This window comes from Mastigoproctus giganteus, chromosome 11 (genome assembly GCF_048544385.1).
Source record: "Mastigoproctus giganteus isolate SK-2022 chromosome 11, ASM4854438v1, whole genome shotgun sequence".
Classification (NCBI taxonomy): Eukaryota; Metazoa; Arthropoda; class Arachnida; order Uropygi; family Thelyphonidae; genus Mastigoproctus; species Mastigoproctus giganteus.
In genome coordinates this window covers 58,598,505-58,620,620 of record NC_143585.1, presented here as the reverse complement: position 1 = coordinate 58,620,620, position 22,116 = coordinate 58,598,505, and the positions used below count along the sequence as shown (strand labels likewise).

Below are 22,116 nucleotides of genomic sequence, written 5' to 3'. Positions count from 1 at the left end.
TTAATCTTGGAAGCTATTAGGCTTTTCATACCAACAAAGAAATATTGTTCAAGATTTAGACCTAAATGGATGTCAGATGAACTAATTAGACATGTGACAGAGAAGAAAAATGCATGGGATACATATAAATTAACATGTGACACAGAAGCCTATGATAGACATAAGCTGGTCTGTAACCAAGTTACAAAGGAGGTTAGGCAGGCGAAGGCAGATTACAAGAAATCTTTGGCAAAGGATGCAAAGAAAAACAGCAAAGAGTTCTTTACTTATGTAAGCTATAGAAGAAAGGGGATGAATCAGATTGGTACACTTGATATCGATGGTTCAACTGTTGATGATCCAGCTCAGGTAGCTAACAAACTAAATGAATATTTTGTATCTACATTCACACATGAGGAGTTAGTCAGGGAAGGGAATGCCAGAGGTGTATTAACCTCTAGCAGTAAGCTAGATAATCTTGTAATAACTGAGAGTAAAGTGGAGGAGAAATTGCTGAAGATAAACATAAGAAAGGCACCTGGGGTGGATGGAATCTATCCAGTTATATTAAAGAAGGCAGAAAAGGAAGTAAGCAAACCCTTAGCCATAATTATGAGAGCTTCCTGGACTGGAGATGTGCAAATGTGACCCCAATCCACAAAGGAGGATTAAAGGGAGACACCAGTAATTACAGACCTGTTAGTGTAGCTTCTCTTCCAGGGAAATTAATGGAGGCACTGGTTAAAGAAGCATTGCAGGATCATCTAGACAAGACTTCAGTTATAGCTTGGACACAGCATGGGTTTGTTAAGGGGAACTCTTGTCTGACCAATTTGATTGGGTACTATGATGTAGTCACAAAGGAACTGGATGAAAAAGAATAATTTTGATATCATATATTTGGATCTTAGAAAGGCTTTTGACACTGTTGCACATGGAAGACTGCTGCACAAATTGCAGCGGTGTGGCATTGGGGGAAAATTGCTGCTGCTATGGATAAAGGGATGGTTGAGTGAGAGAAGACAGAGTTGTAATCAATGGACACTGCTCTTCGTGGGTTAATGTTATTAGTGGAGTCCCTCAGGGTTCAGTGCCAGGTCCATTGTTGTTTTCTGTATTTATAAATTATACTGATGATGGGATATCAGGCTTAATGTCCAAGTTTGCAGATGATATGAAGGTTGGCTAATGACACGTGTGTGTGTGTGTGTGTGTGGTACTAATATTTAATATCTTATAAAGAAGCCGATAGTGCTTGAAGAATTAGTACTCTCTTTCTGCGCCCCTACCCCCATATGTATAGGCAGTTCCTGCTTTACAAGTTCCCGGGTTTACGAGTGTTCTTTTTCAAATATCAAGTATCAACAGAATCGAAAATATGAACATTAATTGCAATAAATAAATGCTAAACTTTCATAAAAACGGCATTTCAAACCATGTGCGTTGCTATACATACGTTACTGATCTGCTTCAAACTACAGTGTGTGCGTTTATTTGTTCAGGTACAGATAAGGAGGGAGGTGCAACCTTAAAGAATTTTGGAAAGAATTCCATATTTTAGATGCAATCAAAATAATAAAATAAGCCTGCGACAAAATTACAGAGAAGCTAATGAATGGTGTTTGAAATAAACTCTGTCATCAGTTTATTAATAATTTTGAAGGATTTCAAGAACCAGCAGAGATCGTACAAAATGAAAGAAACAGTCATTAATAATGCTAACCAATTGCAACTTGAGGTTTCTACAACAGACGTCACTGATCTGCTTCAAACACACAATGGAGAGTTCACAAATGAAGACCTCATTGAAATGGCAAAATGTGAAGAAGCTAAGGAAGAAGAAGATTTAAAGGCTGAAACTCCTGTTTGTTTCTTCACTCTCAAAGGGCTTGGCAAAACTTTTCAACAAATAGAAAAGCAATTGAGATTTTCGAATCACAAGATTCAAATTTCGAGCACACTAGAAAATTTGCTACAGATTTAAAAATATGCTTAGGTATGCTATCATGAAATTTATAAAGAAAAGGGAAGACCATCTTGGAAACAAACGACTCTTGAAGCATTTCAGAAGAAGACAACTCTTCTTCTGAAATGCTTCAAGACAACTCGTTGGTTCAACAAACCAACGAGTGCCGAGGCAACAATGAGTGAAGAACCATCAATGAATGGGCACTTAGTCGATGATGATGAAGAATAAACATTCTTTAATATTTGTATGACATAAAGAATTTCTTTATTATTATAATTTGCTTGATTTTAAAGGTTATGTTTTCATTTCTTTGGATAAATAAAGCATTGTTTATGCATAAACTATTGTTTTGTTGACCTTAATTTAACATTACAACGATCAAATTTCATTGTTGAGAATGCAACCACTGGTTTTAACATTATATCTAGGGGGAATGAATTCATGCTTTATGAGTTTTCGCTGTACGAGGGCATGCACTAGAAACGAATTAACTCGTAAAGTTGGGAACTACCTGTACTATCACCATAATCTCGTGTGATAGATCTCTAAGCAGAATAAATCCACATGTGTGCACACACATCACAAAATGCAAATTAAAATAAAGAAATGTTCATTTTCCTCAATTAAATAAATGCAGCATCAGTAAAGCACAAGGTCAGAAATTAAAAACAAGCTCACCTCTTTTGCAGTCCTGTGGCCATCTCTCAAAAACCGTCTACAACCATATTTTCCCTAGTTTAGAAATATAAAAATGGTATTTGTATTATCATCACAGCTTTTATTTTTTAATTCATATTTATAGACATGACTTTACCCTATCCACTAACAATACTACTAGAATATCCACCAATGATACAAGTATATTATACCTGCAAGTGCTTTTATACAAGTATACATACAAATGTGTTGCAACTAAATCCACAATAAAATTAATTCAACATGTTTCTTAAAATCTATGTTAAACCTCTAATGAATTACTGTTATGGACCTAACATTTAATTTAACAGCCCTATTGCTATTTATGGGAATGGTTCCATTAACTGTGATCATGGAGTAATCGTTCAGAGTGGTTACTGAAATTTATTAATTACAGTAATATATAGCCCATCCAACATTATATAACAGGAAAATTTTGTGCATAAAAATGCACTACAATGGGCCCTGTCTTTTATTACTTTTATTAAAGTAATAAAAGACAGGGCCCATTGTAGTGCATTTTCTTTACATATATTTAATCTGCAAAATGCAGTTATGTGGCTGTCCTGGAAGGGAGTGGGTAGGAGGCCAAATTCTTTAATTATTTCCCACAGACTCTCCACATGATTACACTACACTACTCAGCATATGACTACTCATACAATGCTCCACGTGTATTGCAAGTTCTAATGTTCACTTGGAAAATTCGTCACTTTCTTAAATCTTCAAGCTGCAATCAATGCTGTTTGGTGTCACTTTTTTCTTCTCTTAACACATTTTTTATCCTTCTATTATTATTATTATTATTAGCCATATGGTGCAAGGAAGCCTGAGGCTTATGTTGCACCAGCCAAAAAAAAAAATTTCTGATCTACCCCAAGAGAGAGAGAGAGAGATAAAAGGGAATCACCAAGGAAGAGAAGAATGGTAATATCCAGCTCAGTACCCTGGGTGTGCCAAGCCCATACTCACCAGATGTCAGCCCCTGGGGTTATTCTTCTTAAAATACTGTTGTGTGAAATTGTATTGAAAAAGGAAAAAAATAATTACTGGAGGATACCTGAATATGAAGGGTGCAAGAACGTTTGCTGATGCTATCGAGGCAGTGTTAGGTGGGTCGGAAAACTGCTAGACTGGGGGATACAAGGACTAATAGATTAACAGTAGCCACTGGCAGAGGTGTGAGTGATTCTTGCACTGCTTCTATTGGAATGAGCCGCAGCCTGGAAACTAAGATGCAGGATAGTTCCGAGACTGCTGGGAATCATTGGGGTACAAATAAACACATAGGTTGTGTTAGGGTAGCTAAGAAAAAGAACAGGTGCATGTATACTTGCGTGTACACCAATGCTAGGAGTTTAGTAAATAAATTAGATGAATTTGAGGTATTGCTCAAAACATCAAAGGCAGATATTGTGGGGATTTCAGAGACGTGGTGTCACAAAGATATAAGGAATGCAGAACTGGAATTTGGGGAGTACAATGTCTACAGAAAGGATAGACAGGATACGAAGGGAGGAGGGGTTATGCTATTAGTTAAGAAATACATAAAATCCAAGGAAGTGAAGCCAGTTGACATTGCTGGACAGTGCAGTGTCGAGTCAGTTTGGTGTGACATAAGCATTGGGAGATTAAAATTGAGAGTAGGAGTGTGCTATAAGCCTAATGACTCTGATGGGTATAATAAGAAACTGTACAGGGAAATAGAGAGTCTTATAATGGGGTATTTTAATTTACCAGATATTGACTGGAATTTGGGGGTTGGTCACTAGCAAGGCTTTTGTGATCTGTGGCAAGAATGGGTTAAGATGCAACTTCTCTAATTTATCCAAGTTGCATCAGTGGACTCAATGCTGAGTTACACTTGGATAAATTAGAGAAGTTCAGAGTCGAGTAAAACAACACAATGCTTCAGTTCGGGCAGGTCGATCAAATGCATCGGAACTGTCATTTCATGCAATAAATGAACAACATGTATTCAGTTTTAATGAAGCAAAAATAATAAATATCCAGCACATTTACTATAAATTACATATTGCAGAAACACTTGATATGAAGTTATGTATAAATTCAATTAATATTCATAGACCATTTCTACTATCTGATGATTGGTCATTTATGAGCATGCGTGAAGAACAAAAAAAAAAAAAAAAAAAGTACTACATAAGACAATTTTTCTGGTTAACTTTTTTGGTTTGCTCTTATTCCTGTGAACATGTAGTTTCAAAAAGCCTTAGTCCAATTTAAGGAAAGAACAGAATATTGCTCTATATGCAGTTAAGTCTATATGCATTTTTATATCAATTTTAATTTTAGTTTTAATGATGTTGGACCTGATGTTTTCCTTACTGGCAGGGGGGGGGGAGTGTTGGTTGAAAACCTGGGTTGAGTTGGGTGCCCAATATTGATACCATGGGGTTGTCTCGCTACTGTTCTGACAGTGGGGAAGACGTTTAATTAATCTTATAATTATATCACAGTTACAAATTAATCGTTAACGCGTTGGACTAGGAGAGCTGGTCGAAAGAAGCCATCATATAGCAAAAAAATAAAGGTAATCCATTTTGCATCTCATAAGAAAATAGAATATAGGAATAATTCAGTATTTAATAGCTCTCGATTGTCAAATTTATTTATTAAGAACACACGTTTATTAGAAGAGAATTTTTTGCATAGTTAAGAAACATCTTCAATTTTTGTAATAATCCCAGAAAATAAACTATAAAAATAAACTATCAAAAGCAGATATTGTTGGGATATCAGAGACGTGGTGCCACACGGATATAAGCAGTGAAGAATTGGAATTTGGGGAGTACAATGTGTACAGGAAGGATAGACAGGGTAGAAGGGGAGGAGGGGTGATACTGTTAGTTAAGAAACACAAAATCTAAGGAAGTGCATCCAGTTGACATTGGCAGACAGTGCAGTGTTTGTTCGGTTTTATGTAACATAAGCACGGGGAAAACCAAGTTGGGAGTAGGAGTGTGTTATAGGACTAATGACTCTGATGCATATAATGAACAATTGTACAGAGAAACAGAGTGGGCCAATAAATCAGATTCTCTTATAATGGGGGATTTTAACTTCCCAGCTATAGACAGGAACTTATGGGTTGGTCATTCACACACTAGCAAAGCTTTTGTGGATTTATTGGATGATTGTTTTCTACAGCAGCATGTTCGGGAGGCAACCAGAGGGAGTGATTCTTCATACATTAAGAATTTACAGATAAAGGAACCACCAGGTGGCACAGTGTGCTGATGCGGGATTTACTCAAAGAAGTAATTACCATCAGGGGTAAAGGGAAGGGTTTTTGCTTTCGTAAAGGTGACTACAGTGATCTGAGACAGTATTTAAATTCTATACAGTGAGACCAACTGATGATGTTACCAACAGCAAATTCAAAATGGGAAGCATTCAAAGAATTAATCTTGGAAGCTACTAGGCTTTTCATACCAACTAAGAAATACTGTTCACAGTATAGGCCTAAATGGATGTCAGATGACCTAATAAGAAGACTCGTGACAGGGAAGAAAAATGCATGGGACGCATATAAATTATCAGGAGACACAGATGCCTATGGTAGATATAAGGTAGTCTGTAATCAAATCACAAAGGACATTAGGCAAGCAAAGGCAGATTATGAGAAATCAGTGGGAAAAGAGTAAAGAATTCTTTACTTAGGTAAACTCTACAAGGAATGGGATGAATCAGATTGGTCCACTTGACATCAACAGTCCAACTATTGATGAACCTTGCAAGGTAGCTGGCAAACTGAATGAGTATTTTGCATCTACATTCAGAAATGAGGTGGTCTGTAGGGAAGTAGAGGCCAGAAACTTATAAAATTTTGGCAGGGAGCTAAATGAGAGCAGAGTGGAGGAGAAATTGTTGAAATTGAACATAAGAAAAGCACCTGGGGTGGATGAGATTATATTAAAAAAAGTTATATTAAAAAAGCAGCAAAGGAAGTAAGCAAACCCTTAGCCATAATTACGAAAGATTCCTTGGACTCAGCGGAGGTCCCCATGGACTGGAGATGTGCAAATGTGTCCCTAATCCAGTAAGGAGGATCAAAGGGAGCCACAGGTAATTACAGATGTTAATCTAACTTCTGTTCCAGGGAAAACATTAGAGTCAATGGTTAGGGAAGCAATGCAGGATCATCTAGACAAGACTGCGGTTATAGTTCAGACACAGCATGGGTTTGTAAGCGGAAGACTTGTCTGACAAATATGACTGGATACTATGATGTGGTCACAAAGGAATTAGATGAATGAGATACGTGGATTTAGTAAAGCCGTTGATAATGTGGAACAGGGAAGACTACTGTACAAATTGGAGCAGTATGGCATTAAGGGCAAATTGCTACAATGGATAATAGGATGATTGAGTGGGAGAAGGCAGAGAGTGGTTATCAATTGGACACTGCACTTTATGGACTAATGTTATAAGTGGAATCCCCCAGAGTTCGTTGTTGCCCATTGTTGTTTTTGGTATTTATCAATGATACTGATGAAGGTATATCAGGGTTAATGTCTAAGTTTGCAGATGATACGAAGGTTGGCAGAGTTGTTAATGACAGTAATGATAGTACACTACTGCAACAGGAGCTGGAAAAGTTGAGCAGATGGGCTGAGGGGTGGAAACTGAAGTTTAACATTGAGAAATAAAATGTACTGCATATGGGCAGCAGTAACCCCAGAGTAAAATATCAACTTCATGGAGCTACACTCAGGGAAGTGGAGAATGAAAAGGACCTGATGGTAATGGTGCAGTCAGATATGAAGTTTTCTGAGGAGTGCAAAAAGGCTGCAAGAGTAACTCATGGTGTCTTTTCAATGATATACAGGACTTTTGCTAGCAGACATAAGGAGGTGATTGTCCCCTTGTCCAATGGTCGATCCACACCTTGAGTACTGTATGCAGATAAGGAGACCTAATTTTAGGAAAGATGTAGAGCTGCTGGAATGAGTACAGAGAAGGGCAACCAGATTGGTGAGTGGAACAAAGGGTTGTGTTACCAAGAAAGGCTTAAGTTCTGCAAATTGCAGCTTCTGGAGACTAGGCACCTGCGAGGTGATCTAATTAAGGTATATAAGGTCTTGAATGGATTGAGCAAGCTCAATGCTAATGGGATTCTTCCTCTTGCTCAGATTAATTGTCTGATGCAACATAAATTCAAATTGAGAAAAGACAATTGTAGAATAGATGTGCAGAAATTCGCCTTTTGCCAGCAGCTGGTTGATAGTTGCAACAAACTTCCATCAGCCGTAGTGGACATTAGAAGCTTAAATAAGTTCAAGGCAGAACTAGACAAACATTTGTAGTGAATGAATGGGTGAAATGGAAAAGGCTTTTTTTTTGGTTGATGCTATATAAGCTTGCTTTCTTGCATCATATGTCTCTAGTAATGCTAATAAAACTACAAATCCTTTACCTTTTTTTAATATATATTGTAGTTGTATTAAGAAGATATTTTATAATATTTTGCCAATTATAGTTATTGATCTTATTTATAATTCTGTGGTCAGCTTCTTCATAGCATGTTCGTTTCTGTAAATGTTCTTGGCTGGGAATAATTCTTTCGAAATCTATATTTAAAATTATTTGAATTTTCCTTAATTTATCTACAACAATCCACAAAATAGGGTTAGCAATACTACTACTGAAAGCTAATTGTAGTTTGCAATGGCAAGCTTCAGCAAAATTGTTTGTTCTATCGCTTTCATTTAATGTTCGTTGGTATACAGACCAAATATTAGAGGAAAACGTTAGTATAGCTCTGGTACCATTGTTTCGGAGGCTTATTATATGTGTATTGGTAAAACCATTCTAAAATTGGTTCAAACTCTTCTGGTAAAGATTGTTTTTATTGTTATTTGGTTTTTAGGAGCATTATCGAACCCCGGTCTAATCAAGAAGCATGTGCTACGCACTGCTGCTCCTGCCCACCTGGCTACGGAGGAGCCTTCTGGTAAAGAATTTTCTACACTGGTAATTACATGCATAATGTCTCCTTGAGAAACAAAAGCAATAGACGTGATTACTTTTGAATGCAATGCAAAGTCTACAGCCATATTGTATCTTCCTAGAAGATGGCATGATGCCAAGTGTTTCCGAAGATTTTTAATTAAGCGAAATAAGAAACTGTTAATGTTTACTTCTGGAAACACTACACGAATAGCTGATGCATTGCAAGTTAGAAATTGACATTTATGCTTTCTGGATTCAGTTGAGGCCAAAGTTCTCATATCATGTTAAATAATTTTATATATATGTTTCAGCTATTTTATCCAGCAGCAAACCAAACAATACAGGAAAAACTGTACCTCCATCTTTTCTAGATAGTATGACGAAAATTTGAGAAAAAAGAGGAGAGAGCAAAAAAGTGCCATCCATAAATAATTCCTTCATATGTTCACTCCATGTTGAGTGATATTCCCTACCATATATCAGGATGCGCTGTGGGTCAGACTGGTCTCTTCCTGAATCTGCTAGAAGAAAACGCTCAAAATTTGTTATGCTGTAGCCATAACGGGAATACTTCTCAGGTATAATTATTGACTCGTGAGATTCTGGATTGGCCAGTGCTCTTATTAAAGTTTTAGGATTGTTAAAAAAAAAAAAAAATCAAAGATGTATACTTAACTACATGATAAATTCTTCTAATAAACATGTGTCCTTAATAAATAACATATTGCACTAATATATTTGGTTTAACAAATTTCCATTAATAAATTTATAATAACCTAAATGAAAACATGTACAGTGGTACCTTGGTTTGCGAGCATAATTCGTTCCGGAAACGTGCTCGTAATCCAAAGCACTCGTATATCAAAGCGAATTTCCCCATAAGAAATAATGGAAACCCAGATGATTTGTTCCAAAACTCAAAAATATTCATATACTGTAAAAATGATTAATACAAAATACATACCTTTTTTATATTTTTAATTAAATTTAATATACATAAAGCAATCGAATTTATTAATTATTGGGTAGGCCGACTTTCACTGTCTCTAACGGAATCACTGCTATCTGTTGATTTTTTCTTTTTGTGCGACTTTAACAAGGAATCTTTCCAATGACACTTGCTTTTGCCTCCTTTTGAGGATTTCACGGAAATCAGATTCATCGCTCGCACTATTACAAAACGAGGAGGCACGCTTGATACACATAAACAAAGCTGCACGCGTGTAGCCCGGTGGGCCGGAGGCCGGTGTGATTTTGGCCATAAACCGTAGTATGAGGCCACTATAAATTTTCCCGGGTAAGAATTTTTGACCCATCCGCCTCTGTTTATCGATATTGCTTTTTTTTTTTTCTCTCTGAATCTGCAGTGTCTTCGCCAGGATGCTTCCTTTTCACACCTTTTAATTATTTTACTCATTTTTAGGGAATAAAGCACAACTACAAAACGAGGAGGCACGCTTGATACACATAAACAAAGCTGCGCGTGTAGCAACTGAATAAACAACACCGTAAAGGCAGAGACAACTCTATTAACACCTCACATTTTACTAAAGCACATTTCTAGGGGTTACTACCATAAAACAATAAAAACAATTTCTAGTTTCTTGCGAGTGGAATCTGTTATAAACTGGTAGTAAACTCGATCTAATTGCATTTGCGATTATACCGATAGCTGGAATTGTGTTAGTTTTTACGTTATTATGGTGAAATGTGTTTCCACTTCACTGATATAAAAAACCATAAATACATTTTCAAAATCTTCTCTTCATTCCTATCGGGTTGCGTTCGGTTGGGGTGATTCTGCGTTCGACTGCCATTTCTTGTAAACACAAGGGCTAATTGTGCATAAGCGAATTCGGTTCGTGTTATATAAGATATCGTTCCCCTATTTATAAATCGTGTATGATCGAATTAGTGTAGTGTAAACACGTGTTATACGAGGACTGACTGTACTCGTATTGCAAGACCTCGCTCGTTTATCAAGTTAAAATTTATTAAAAATTTTTGCTCGTCTTGCAAAACACTCGCATACCAAGTTACTCGTAATCCAAGGTACCACTGTATATAATTTTCTTTTCAAAACAATTTTTGTCGTCGAGTTTATCGTTGCTGAGTTGCCATTGTAGAGTTGACTTTGTCCGTCATATACTCCCTCCTATCATATCTGGGCAGAATTGCAGACACTTTCAAATTTAACCCTAACCCCAACTGTTTTTCAACATGTACTTGTACTTGGTAAGTAAGTCCACAGATCTCCTACTCTTAATGTCATTAGCGCCAACGTGTACAACAATATCACCTTTTGTGCCCTTAAAAGATGATAACTGGTCTACAGCATCATCTCCTTTTGCCCATGGCAGAAATTTTGACCATTCCAAATGAAAACTGAAATTTATTTATTTACTTGATTTATTTGTAATTATTACATTTAAGAATAACTTACCTGCAATTTTTCTTGAATGGTATCCCTAGTCAACTTTATAATTTCTGGATTTTCAACAGCAAAAGCAGGAAAACTGACAACAGATAACAGTGCAGCATCAACTTCCTGTAAAATAAAAGAGGAAAAATGGAAAAGTGAACTTATTCGTATAAGTATTAGAATTAAGCCATGTGATGCAAAGGTAGCTGGTGCTGCAAAAGCACTTTTGCAGCACCAGCCAACCAAAAAATCAAATAATAAATACATTAGCATTAGCAGAAGTATATGATGCAAGAAAGCAAGCTCATACAGCATCAGACATAAAAAAAAATTAAAAAAAAAAAGAAACTTCCCATTTCACCCATCCATTCACTCCAAAAGCTTGTCAAGTTTTTCACTGATATTATTTAAGCTATTAACTTCCACCATGACAGATGGAAGTTTGTTGCAGCAATCAGCCACTCACTGGCTAGCGGCAAATTTCCACACATCTATTCTATAACTGTCTTTCCTCGATTTGAATTTATGCCCCCTCAGGTGTGTGCAATTTGAGCAAGAGGAAGAATACCATCAGCACAGGGCTTATTCAAACCATTCATGGTCTTATACACCTCAATCAGATCACCTTGAAGGTGCCTAAGTCTTCAGACCTTGCAATTTGCAGAACTTAAGCCTTTCTTGGTTAGAGCAACCCTGTGCTCCACTCACCAATCTGGTTGCCCTTCTCTGTACTCATTATGGTAGCTATACATCCTTCCTAAAATGAGGCCTCCAGACCTGTATGCAGAACTCAAGGTGTGACCTGATTAGGGAAGTTGTGGTTGTGTTAGCCTCTTGTTTCCTGGCAATATGTCCTGCTCACAATCATTTTAAAGACTTAGATGTCTTGATGGCACCATTGATTTTATTTTTTTGTCTCATAGAAGTAGATTTTATTCTTCTTTTTTAGTTATATATTTTATTCAATTGCACGTTGGCATGTTCTAAGTTTATTTACTTGTTCTGCTATAAGAGAATATGCTTGGGCTGCTTATAAAATAAAGTGGTTAATATGATTGTATTGTATAACTTAAAGGGATAATCACCTCCTTGTCCCTGCTAACAAAATTCCTGTATATCATCGACAAGATTCCATGAGCTGCTCTGACAGCCAAAAAAAAAATAAAATAAAATAAATAAATAAATAAATAAAAATAACCACTTCCACTTCACCCCTCTGTTCATTCGAAATACCTGTCCAGCTGAGCCTTAAACTTATTTAGGCTATCAACTTCCACGACAAGGGATGGAAGTCTATTCCACCAACCAACCACCCACTGGCTAAAGGCAAATTTCCTCATGTCTATCCTACATCTGTCTTTTCTCAATTTGAATTTATGCCCTCTCAGGTGATTATTCTGAGCAAGAGGAAGAATCCCATCAGCATTGCGCATGCTCAAACCATTCAAGGCTTTATACACCTCTATCATATCACATCGCCGGTGGCTAGTCTCCAGACACTGTAATTTGCAAAATTTAAGCCTTTCTTCGTAAGAGCGCCCCTTTGTTCCATTCACTAATCTTGTTGCCCTTCTCTGTACTCGTTCCAGCATCTCTACATCCTTCTTGAAATGAGGCCTCCAGACCTGTATACAGTACTCCAGGTGTGGTCTGACCATTGCCTTATACAAGGGAATAATCACCTCCTTATCCCTGCTAGAAAAATTGCTATATATCATCGACAATACACCATGAGCTACTCTTGCAGCCCGTCTGCACTGCTCAGAAAACTTCATATCTGCCTGCACAATTACCCCCAGGTCCTTTTCATTCTCCACCACTGTCAGTGTAGTACCGCAGAGTTGATACATTGCTCTGGGGTTGCTGTTTCCCATATGTAGTACTTTACATTTGTCAATGTTAAACTTCATTTGCCACCCCGAAGCCCATCTGCTCAACCTTTCCACATCCTGTTGCAGTAGCATAGTGTCAGTAGTGTCCTTGACAACCCTGCCAACCTTCATATCGTCTGCAAACTTGGACATTAAGCTTGATATACCATCATCAATATCATTTATAAATACAGAAAACAATAATGGACCAAATACTGCACCCAGAGGGACTCCACTAATAACATTAGTCCACGATGAGCAGTGTCCATTGATTACCACTCTCTGTCTTCTCCCCCTCAACCACCCCTTTATCCATAGCAGCAATTTGCCTCCAATGCCACACTGCTCCAATTTGTGCAGCAGTCTTCCATGTGCAACAGTATCAAAAGCCTTTCTAAGATCCAAGTATATAATATCAAAGTTATTCCCTGCATCCAGTACTTTTGTGACTGCATCATAGTATCCAATCAAATTGGTCAGGCAAGACTTCCCCTTAACAAAACCATGCTGTGTCTGAGCTATGACTGAAGTCTTGTATAGATGATCCTGCAGTGCTTCTTTAACCAGTGCCTCCTTTAATTTTCCAGGAACAGAAGTAAACTAACACATCTATAATTATTTGTGTCACCCTTTGATCCTTCTTTGTGAATTGGGCTTACATTTGCACATATCCAGTCCATGGGTACTTCCCCGTAGTCCAAGGAAGCTCTCATAATTATGGCTAAGGGTTTTCTTACTTCCTTTGCTGCTTCCTTTAATATAACTGGATAGACCCCAGACCACCCCGGGTGCTTTTCTTTTATTTATCTTCAACAATTTCTCCTCCACTTTACTCTCAGTTATTACAAGATTCTCTAGCTTACTGCCAGAGTTGAATACATCTCTGGCATTCCCCTCGCTGAATAACTCCTCATGTGCGAATGTCGATGCAAATATCATCAACAAATATCATAAAATATCATGCAAATAAGGATCATCAACAGTTGACCCATCGATATCAAATGGACCAATCTGATTCATCCCCTTCCTTCTAGAGTTTACATAAGTAAAGAACTCTTTGCTGTTTTTCTTTGCATCCCTTGCCAAAGATTTCTCGTAATCTGCCTTCGCCTGCCTAACCTCCTTTGTAACTTGGTTACAGATCAACTTGTATCTAGCATAGGCTTCTGTTTCACGTGTTAATTTATACGTATCCCATGCATTTTTCTTCTCTGCCATATGTCTCATTAGTTCATCTGACATCCACTTGGGCCTAAACCTTGAACAATATTTCTTAGTTGGTATGTAAAGCCTAGTAACTTCCAAGATAAGTTCTTTGAATGCTTCCCATTTTGAATTTGCTGTTCGTAACATCATCAGTTAGTCCCACTGTAAAGAATTTAAATACTGTCTCAGGCCATCGTAGTCACCTTTACGAAAGCAATAACCCTTCCCTTTACCCCTAATGGTAGTTACCTCTTTGAGCAAATTCCACTTCAGCACACTGTGATCACTGCCACCTAGTGGTACTTTTACCTGCAGATTCTTAATGCATGAAGAATCACTACTGATAATCAAATCAAGAGTATTACTCCCTCTAGTTGCCTCCAGAACATGCTGATGTAGAAAACAATCATCCAATAAATCCACAAAAGTCTTGCTAGTGTGTGAGTGACCAGCCCCGAAATTCCAGTCAATATCTGGGAAATTAAAATCCCCCATTATAAGACTCTCTGATTTACTGGCCCATTCTATTTCCCCGTACAGTTTCTTATTATACTCATCAGAGTCATTAGGCCTATAGCACACTCCTACTCTCAATTTTGATCTCCCAATGCTTATGTCACACCAAACTGACTCGACACTGCACTGTGCAGCAATGTCGTCTGGCTTCACTTCCTTGGATTTTATGTATTTCTTAACTAATAGCATAACCCCCTCCTCCCTTCCTACCCTGTCTATCCATTCTGTAGACATTGTACTCTCCAAAATTCCAGTTCTGCATTCCTTATATCTGTGTGACCCCACGTCTCTGAAATCCCCACAATATCTGCCTTTGATGTTTTGAGCAATACCTCAAATTCATCAAATTTATTTTCTAAACTCCTAGCATTGGTGTACACGCAAGTATACATGCACCTGTTCTTTTTCTTAGCTACCCTAACACAACCTATGTGTTTTTTTGTACCCCAATGATTCCCAGCAATCTCTGAACTATCCTGCATCTTATTTTCCAGGCTGCGGCTCATTCCAATTGAAGCAGTGCAAGAATCACTTTCACCTCTGCCAGTGGCTACTGTTAATCTATTAGTCCTTGTATCCCCCAGTCTAGCAGTTTTCCGACCCACCTAACACTGCCTTGATAGCATCAGCAAACATTCTTGCACCCTTTCTATTTAAGTGTATCCCATCCCTGTAGAAGCAGTCTCTCCTGTTAACAAGTACAGACCAGGCTGAAAAAAATTCTACCTCTTGAGCCTTGCACAATCCTTCCAGGGCCGAATTGATCGACAGGGCTCTCATCATATACTCCCTCCTATCGTGTCTGGGCAGAATTGCAGACACTTTCAAATTCAACTCTAATTCACGGCTTTTTTTCAACAGTGACTTGTCCTTGTTAAGTAATTCCGCCGGTCTCCTACTCTTAATATCATTAGTGCCAACGTGTATAACTATATCACCTTTTGTGCCCTTAAAAGATGATATCCGCTCTACAACGTCATCAACCTTTGCCCCTGGCAGACAGACCCTGGTCCTGTTCCACCTACCCTTTTTACAAAGCATGTTTCCCGTTTCCCTGACAATAGAGTCACCAACACTACTAGTTCCTTTGGGACCAGCGCATTCTACCTTGGGGGCTGCTGCTGTGTTGCGCGATGACCAAGTGCAAGCTCTGGCATTGGTGTGGGCAGCTGAGAGCTTGATGGACCCCTCACTTTTAATGCTTCGAGAGCATCTACCCTGTCCTTCAAGCTCTCATATAGGCCCATAACAATGCTGAGTTGTCGCCTGATTTCCTTACACTCCTTGCATCGCGCACACACACAAAGACATCCCCCATGGCAGTATCATGTCCCGTACCTGACTGCTCCACAAACATCAAGCAATTAGTGCATTTTAATAGGCTGTGATTCAGAGGGCAACTGCCCCCCTCAGTTCTCCCCTGAGCCACAGCACTCCCATTAGCTTGAGCCTTTTGCTTTGCTGCTCTGGTCAGAGTCATGATTTAGATTTAATTTCAATAAAATTTCAATTTCAGTACAAAATTAAAACCCTAAACTTATATCTCAACACAGTTATAACTCTATATTTATGTTTCAGTATAGAGTGTTATCTACGAAATCCCTTTATATAACTTCCGTATCAAGTTAAGTATTAATTATTTATTTTTTACTAATTATTTATGTTACGTAACCCAAGTCGTTATATGTATAGTTAAAAGTACAATTTAATTGACAATGAAGTTCAATAAGATTAATTATCTGATTAATTGACAATATTATGTACTATACTATACTATATTATGCTTATGCTATCTATTTCGAGATATTTTGCATCGCGTAGCAATGGCGGCTATTTACGAATGGTAAACACGTGGATTTGATACCCTTTCCGATACTAAGTAATACCTACAAAATCTCTATCTAAGTATCGTAAATAAGAATATAAAACTACTCTAGAAAATAAGTTAATATACCAATTTAAGCTAATAAAACAGAAAATAAATCATAAAAAACTTCTCTGTTCCAGGAGCGGTAAAAATGTACTCCGCACAGACTACTCTCGTTCTCAAAATCAAAATCTTGTTAAACTTCATTGTCAATTAAATTGTAACTGCATTCCTTTAACTAAATACATATAACGACTTAGATTTTACAAACGTAACATTATTAATTAATACATAACTTGATATGGAAGTTATATAACGAAACTCGGAGATTTTTTTTTTTTTTTTTTTTTTAATGAGAACCCCAAACACGAGAGGTATTAAACCTATAGTACTTAGTACCGTGCTTGGGTTGGAGGTTGAGAAGATGAAAGAAGATATTTGTTGATATTGGACTTGAACTTCTGTAGATTGTAATTTTCAGGAAATACGTATGAAGGAAGGTTGTTCCAGAAAACGGCAGTTGAATGAATAAATGAGGAAGATGAAAAGTTGTTTCTGTGGGTTTGAAGTTGGACAGTAAATGGATGTTGGCTGGTGGCGGCACGTGTTCGGACTGTTTTGAAAGAGAGAGCGGGAATTATAGAAGCCAATTCAGAAGAACAGTGCCCATGGAAGTATCTGTAGAAGAGGCATGCAGCAGAAACAGTGCGTCTATGAGACAGCGAGTGGAGAGACTCTGTTAGAGATGAATCATTAATTAACCGAACTGCCCTCTTCTGAATGGAATCAAGAAGCCTGAGAGGGGTTTTGGGGGCACCACCCCAGATGTGGGAACAATATTCCATGGCAGGGCGGATTTGCGATTTATACAGAGTGAGCAGCTGTTTGGGAGAAAAGTAACGCCGAGAGCGAAAGAGAAAACCAAGTTTTTTAGATGCAGAGGAAGCAATATTTGTAATGTGCTTGTGCCAAGAGAGATTAGAAGTCAGGGTAATCCCCAAAAGAGATATATCATTTTGCCTAGAAATCCGAGTGTCACTAAAGATAAGCATAGGAGCAGAAGAATCCTTTTTGCGAGATATAAGACAAGATTGAGTTTTAGAAGGGTTGAAATCAACTAAGTTGTCTTTGCCCCACTGGAGAATTACCTGAAGATCGGCATTTAAGGAATTGGCAGCAGATTTTCGAGAACTTAAAGCTGATTGAGCTGGACAAGGTTTCTCAAAATGGAAAGTTGAATGCAATGTGCTATCAACGGCAAAACTATGGATAGGATTTCCAGTCAATGGAAGAAGGTCATTGATATACAAGAGAAAAAGAGTGGGGGAAAGAACTGAACCTTGGGGGACACCGGCATTAGTGGAGAAGTTAGAAGACAGAGAGCCATCTACCATCACCCTCAGTGAGCGATCAGAGAGAAAACTGGATAACCAATTACTAAAAACAGTTGGCAAACCATAAGATGGAAGCTTGTTTAGAAGACCTTTATGCCAAACACGATCAAAAGCCTTTGAGATGTCAAGAGCAACTACTTGTGTTTCACCGAACCTTTCCATTGAATTAGTCCATAAATGGGTAACATAAGCCAGAATATCACCAGTGGATCGACACTGACGGAATCCATACTGGCGATCCTTGATCAGACGGAAAGTTTCTAGGTAGTTTAAGAGTTGGCGGTTAATTGATTTCTCCATTACTTTAGAAAGAGTAGAAGTAATTGCAATGGGACGATAATTGGATGGGAGGGATTTGTCACCCTTTTTAGGAACTGGCTGGATATGAGCAAATTTCCAAGCAGTAGGAAAAACACCTTTGGAATAAGAAAGTGAAAAAAGGCGGCAAAGAATAGGAGTAAGTTCAGGAGCACAGGTTTTGAGAACAAGTGGAGAAATACCATCAGGACCTGGAGCTTTCTTAGCATCAAGATTCATCAAAATCCTTCTGACATCCTTTTGACGGAAGATCACAGGAGGCATTGAATGGAGCGTGTTAGGAATGGTGGGAGGTGTTTTACCAAGATCATTAATACATGAGCTCAAAGAAAAATGGGATGCTAGCAGGTCAGCTTTATCCTTGGCTGAAGTGACAACAGAACCATCTGGTTTGGACAGAGGTGGGAGCAGAGATGGGCAAAAGTTGCGGCCAATAGCTTTGGCAAGAGACCAGAATGCTCGGCTACCATTAGGGCAAGAAGCAAGTTTTCTACTCTTAGCCTGTTCAAACTCTAGTTTGGACTGATTAATAACTGCTTTACAATTGTTGCGAGCTTTGGCGTAGGCAGAAAATGAAACTGAAGAATTAGAAACAAGCCAATTACGATATGCAACGTTCTTCTCTTGGACAGCCTTAGCACATTTATTGGAAAACCAAGGTTTAGATAAAGGACGAGATTTTAAAGTGGAGTGTGGGATAAAGGATTCCATTCCTGCAAGAATAATTTCACTGACACGATCTGAGCAAACGTTGACATCAGAAGTTTTGAAACAGTAATCAGACCAAGGAAAAGAAGAAAAGAAGTCTCGCAGGTCATCCCATTTTGCATTCTTGTAATGCCAAACAATACGAGGTTGGGAATAGCCATGAGATAAAGGTTCCATTGGAGAAGAGGCAATCACCAAGTTGTGATCTGAAGTGCCTAAAGGACCTCTCACTTCAACCTTGTACTTAGAAGGGTTGTTTGTGAGAAAAAGATCAAGCGTATTGGCTGTATGATTAGGATTGTCCGGTATTCTTGTAGGTAAATGAACAATCTGTGCTAGGTCATTAGTAATTGCAAAAGCCTCAGCATCTCGACCTGCTGGGTCGGTGTGACTAGAAAACGGAAGCCAGCTGGAGTTGTGAACGTTAAAATCACCAAGGAAAATTACCATACTGTTAGGAAAGTTGGACTGGAGAAAGTCAAGTTGCAAAGAGAGGAAGTCAAAGAGCTCCAAGTGATTAGTGGAGTTGGGAGAACGGTAGAGACAACAGATGAATTTTACACAATGAGGTAGAGAGATTTTAAGCCAGAGAAGATCAAAGAGAGGAGATTCCAAATTGCCAAGTCTCTGACAGGGAATATCAGAACGGACATATGCACAAGTACCACCTTTGAGGCGAAAGGAATCATACAGCAAATAATTTGGACATCTGAGATGAGCAGTAGTTGAATCAACTGATAACTGAGATTCAGTCAGAAAAAGTACATGGGGTTTGGAAGACTGCAAGTGGAAATGGACATCGTTGAGATTAGAATTGAGACCACGTATATTTGTGAAATGAATTAGGAAGTCCTTGGGAGGTTTAGATCTTTTCGCAGATAAGCTTGCTCTATTATTTTGACAATTCATGGTGTATTCAATAGTAAGAAAAAGTGGGTGGGACATGCTGTATGAAGTAATGAAATTTTTGGATATGGCGTACATGTGGTAAGAATATACCCAGATCCTTGACATAACGTGGCCTCGACAATGCTCCCCGCATACACACTACTCGGACTCCCTCCAGTCACTATCTGGCAGAGTAGAGGTAGCAAGATTATACACTAGCTGATCCGGAAGCTTTCTAGAGAGTTACCAATAGGTTCAGTCCGGTGTACTAACTAGCGGCCGGCCTGCGAACACCGTTTTAGAGCTGTACCCTCGAAATGTAAGGAATATTGGATCTCGCCACGACATTCATCATAACCTCAAAAATCATCAATCATACTGCATGGTGGAAGAGATAGGGAAGGGTTGGCCGGAACTTAGCTCTAGAGACTAAACATGGGTTCCACCACTTCAAGCCTCCAATAAGCAAAGTGGTGGTATTTCACCGGTTGATGAGAGTCATCTACCACCTAGTACTGCCTGGTAACATAGAGGGGCGGCGTTCCTCCATGTGGTGTGGGCGCCACACCTCGACCCCTGCTTACGTTGGTTCACACCTGGGTGGTCACCCACCATGTACTTGTGCATGAGGGTTATACCCAGGATTACTAACAGTCCCACCATCGTGAAGGTGCAAGCAGAGGATTTGGCTGTCATAGACCGTCCGGACTTCGCCGAAATTGGGTCCACTTGACTTGAGTGTCACCCGAATATCAGTTCCATCAGCGTTTTAGACTCACAGGTAGCAAGAACAGCTTGTCTGGCATATCTGAGAGAATGTCTGTGACAGCCTCAAGGACCAATACTCGAGACTGAAAAAAAAAATATATATATAATGTTATAACTGCATTGGGATATAAGTTTAGGGTTATAATTTTGTATTGAAATTTCATTTGAAATTGAATTGAAATCAGGACTCAGACCAGAGCAGCAAAGCAAAAGGCTCAAGCTAATGGGATGCTGGGGCTCAGGGGAGAACTGAGGGGGACAGTTGCCCTCTGAATCACAGCCTTTTAAAATGCACTGCTTGTTTGATGTTTGTGGAGCAATAGTACGGGACATGATATTTCCAAGGGGAATGTCTTTGTGAGTGCGAGATGTAAGGAGTGTGAGGAAATCAGACGACAACTCAGCATTGTTATGGGCCTATATGAGAGATTGAAGGACAGGGTGTATGCCCTCAAAGGATCTAAATTGAGGGCCCATCAAGCTCTCAGTCACCCACATCAACACCAGAGCTTGCACTTGATCATCATGCAACACAGCGGCAACCCCCAAGGCAGAATGCGCTGGTCCTATAGGAACTAGTAGTTGTCGGTGACTCTACTGTCAGGGAAATGGGGAACATGCTATGTAAAAAGGATAGGTGGAACAGGACCAGGGTATGTCTGCCATGGACAAAGGTTGATGACGTTGTAGAGCAGATATCATCTTTTAAGGGCACAAAAGGTGATATTGTTGTACACATTGGCACTAATGATATTAAGAGTAGGAGACCGGTGGAATTACTTAACAAGTACAGGTCACTGTTGAAAAAAAAAAGCCGTGAATTTGGGTTGAATTTGAAAGTGTCTGCAATTCTGCTCAGACACTATAGGAGGGAGTATATGATGAGAGCCTTGTCGATCAATTCAGCCCTGGAAAGATTGTGCAATGCTCAAGGGGTAGAATTATTTTCAGCCTGGTCTGTACTTGTTAACAGGAGAGACTGTTTCTACAGGGATGGGATACACTTAAATTAAAAGGGTGCAAGAATATTTGCTGATGAATATTTCCCAGTGCTTATGTCACACCAAACTGACTCAACATTGCACTGTCCATCTATGTCAACTGGATATACTTCCTTAGATTTTGTTTTTCTTAACAGCATAACCCCTACTCCCTTCCTATCGTGTCTATTCTTTCTCTACTCCCCAAATTCCAATTCTGCATTCCCTATATTTGTGTGACTCCACGTCTGATATCTCAACAATATCTGCCTTTGATGTCTTGACCAGCACTTCAAATTCATCAAATTTATTTACTATACTTCTAGCATTGGTGTACATGCACCTATTCTTATTCTTAGTTGTCCTAAGGCAGCCCATATATTTAATTGTTTCATGATGACTACCATCAATCCCTGAAACCCCAAGCATTCTGCCCTCCAGGCTGCTGCTCATTCTAATAGAAGTAGTGCAAGAATCACCTTCACCTCTGTGTGTGGATACTTTTAACCTTTTAGTCTGTGAATCCCCCCCAAGCTAGCAGTTTTTTGACCCACCTAA

General features: G+C 38.7%; 1 protein-coding gene across 2 annotated transcripts in view; it reads right to left on the bottom strand.

Annotated features, from left to right (window-relative positions):
• LOC150078032 (putative phosphorylase b kinase regulatory subunit alpha) overlaps positions 1-22,116 on the bottom strand; it is a 608,767-nt gene that overhangs the window by 415,081 nt on the left and 171,570 nt on the right. For both annotated transcript variants that reach the window (XM_090384728.1, XM_090384727.1), the window contains exons 9-10: positions 11,064-11,168; positions 2,627-2,680 (exon numbers count right to left, since the gene is read on the bottom strand). In XM_090384728.1, the coding sequence (XP_090240854.1) occupies positions 2,627-2,680; positions 11,064-11,168 (159 nt within the window). The remainder of the gene's footprint in view (positions 1-2,626; positions 2,681-11,063; positions 11,169-22,116) is intronic.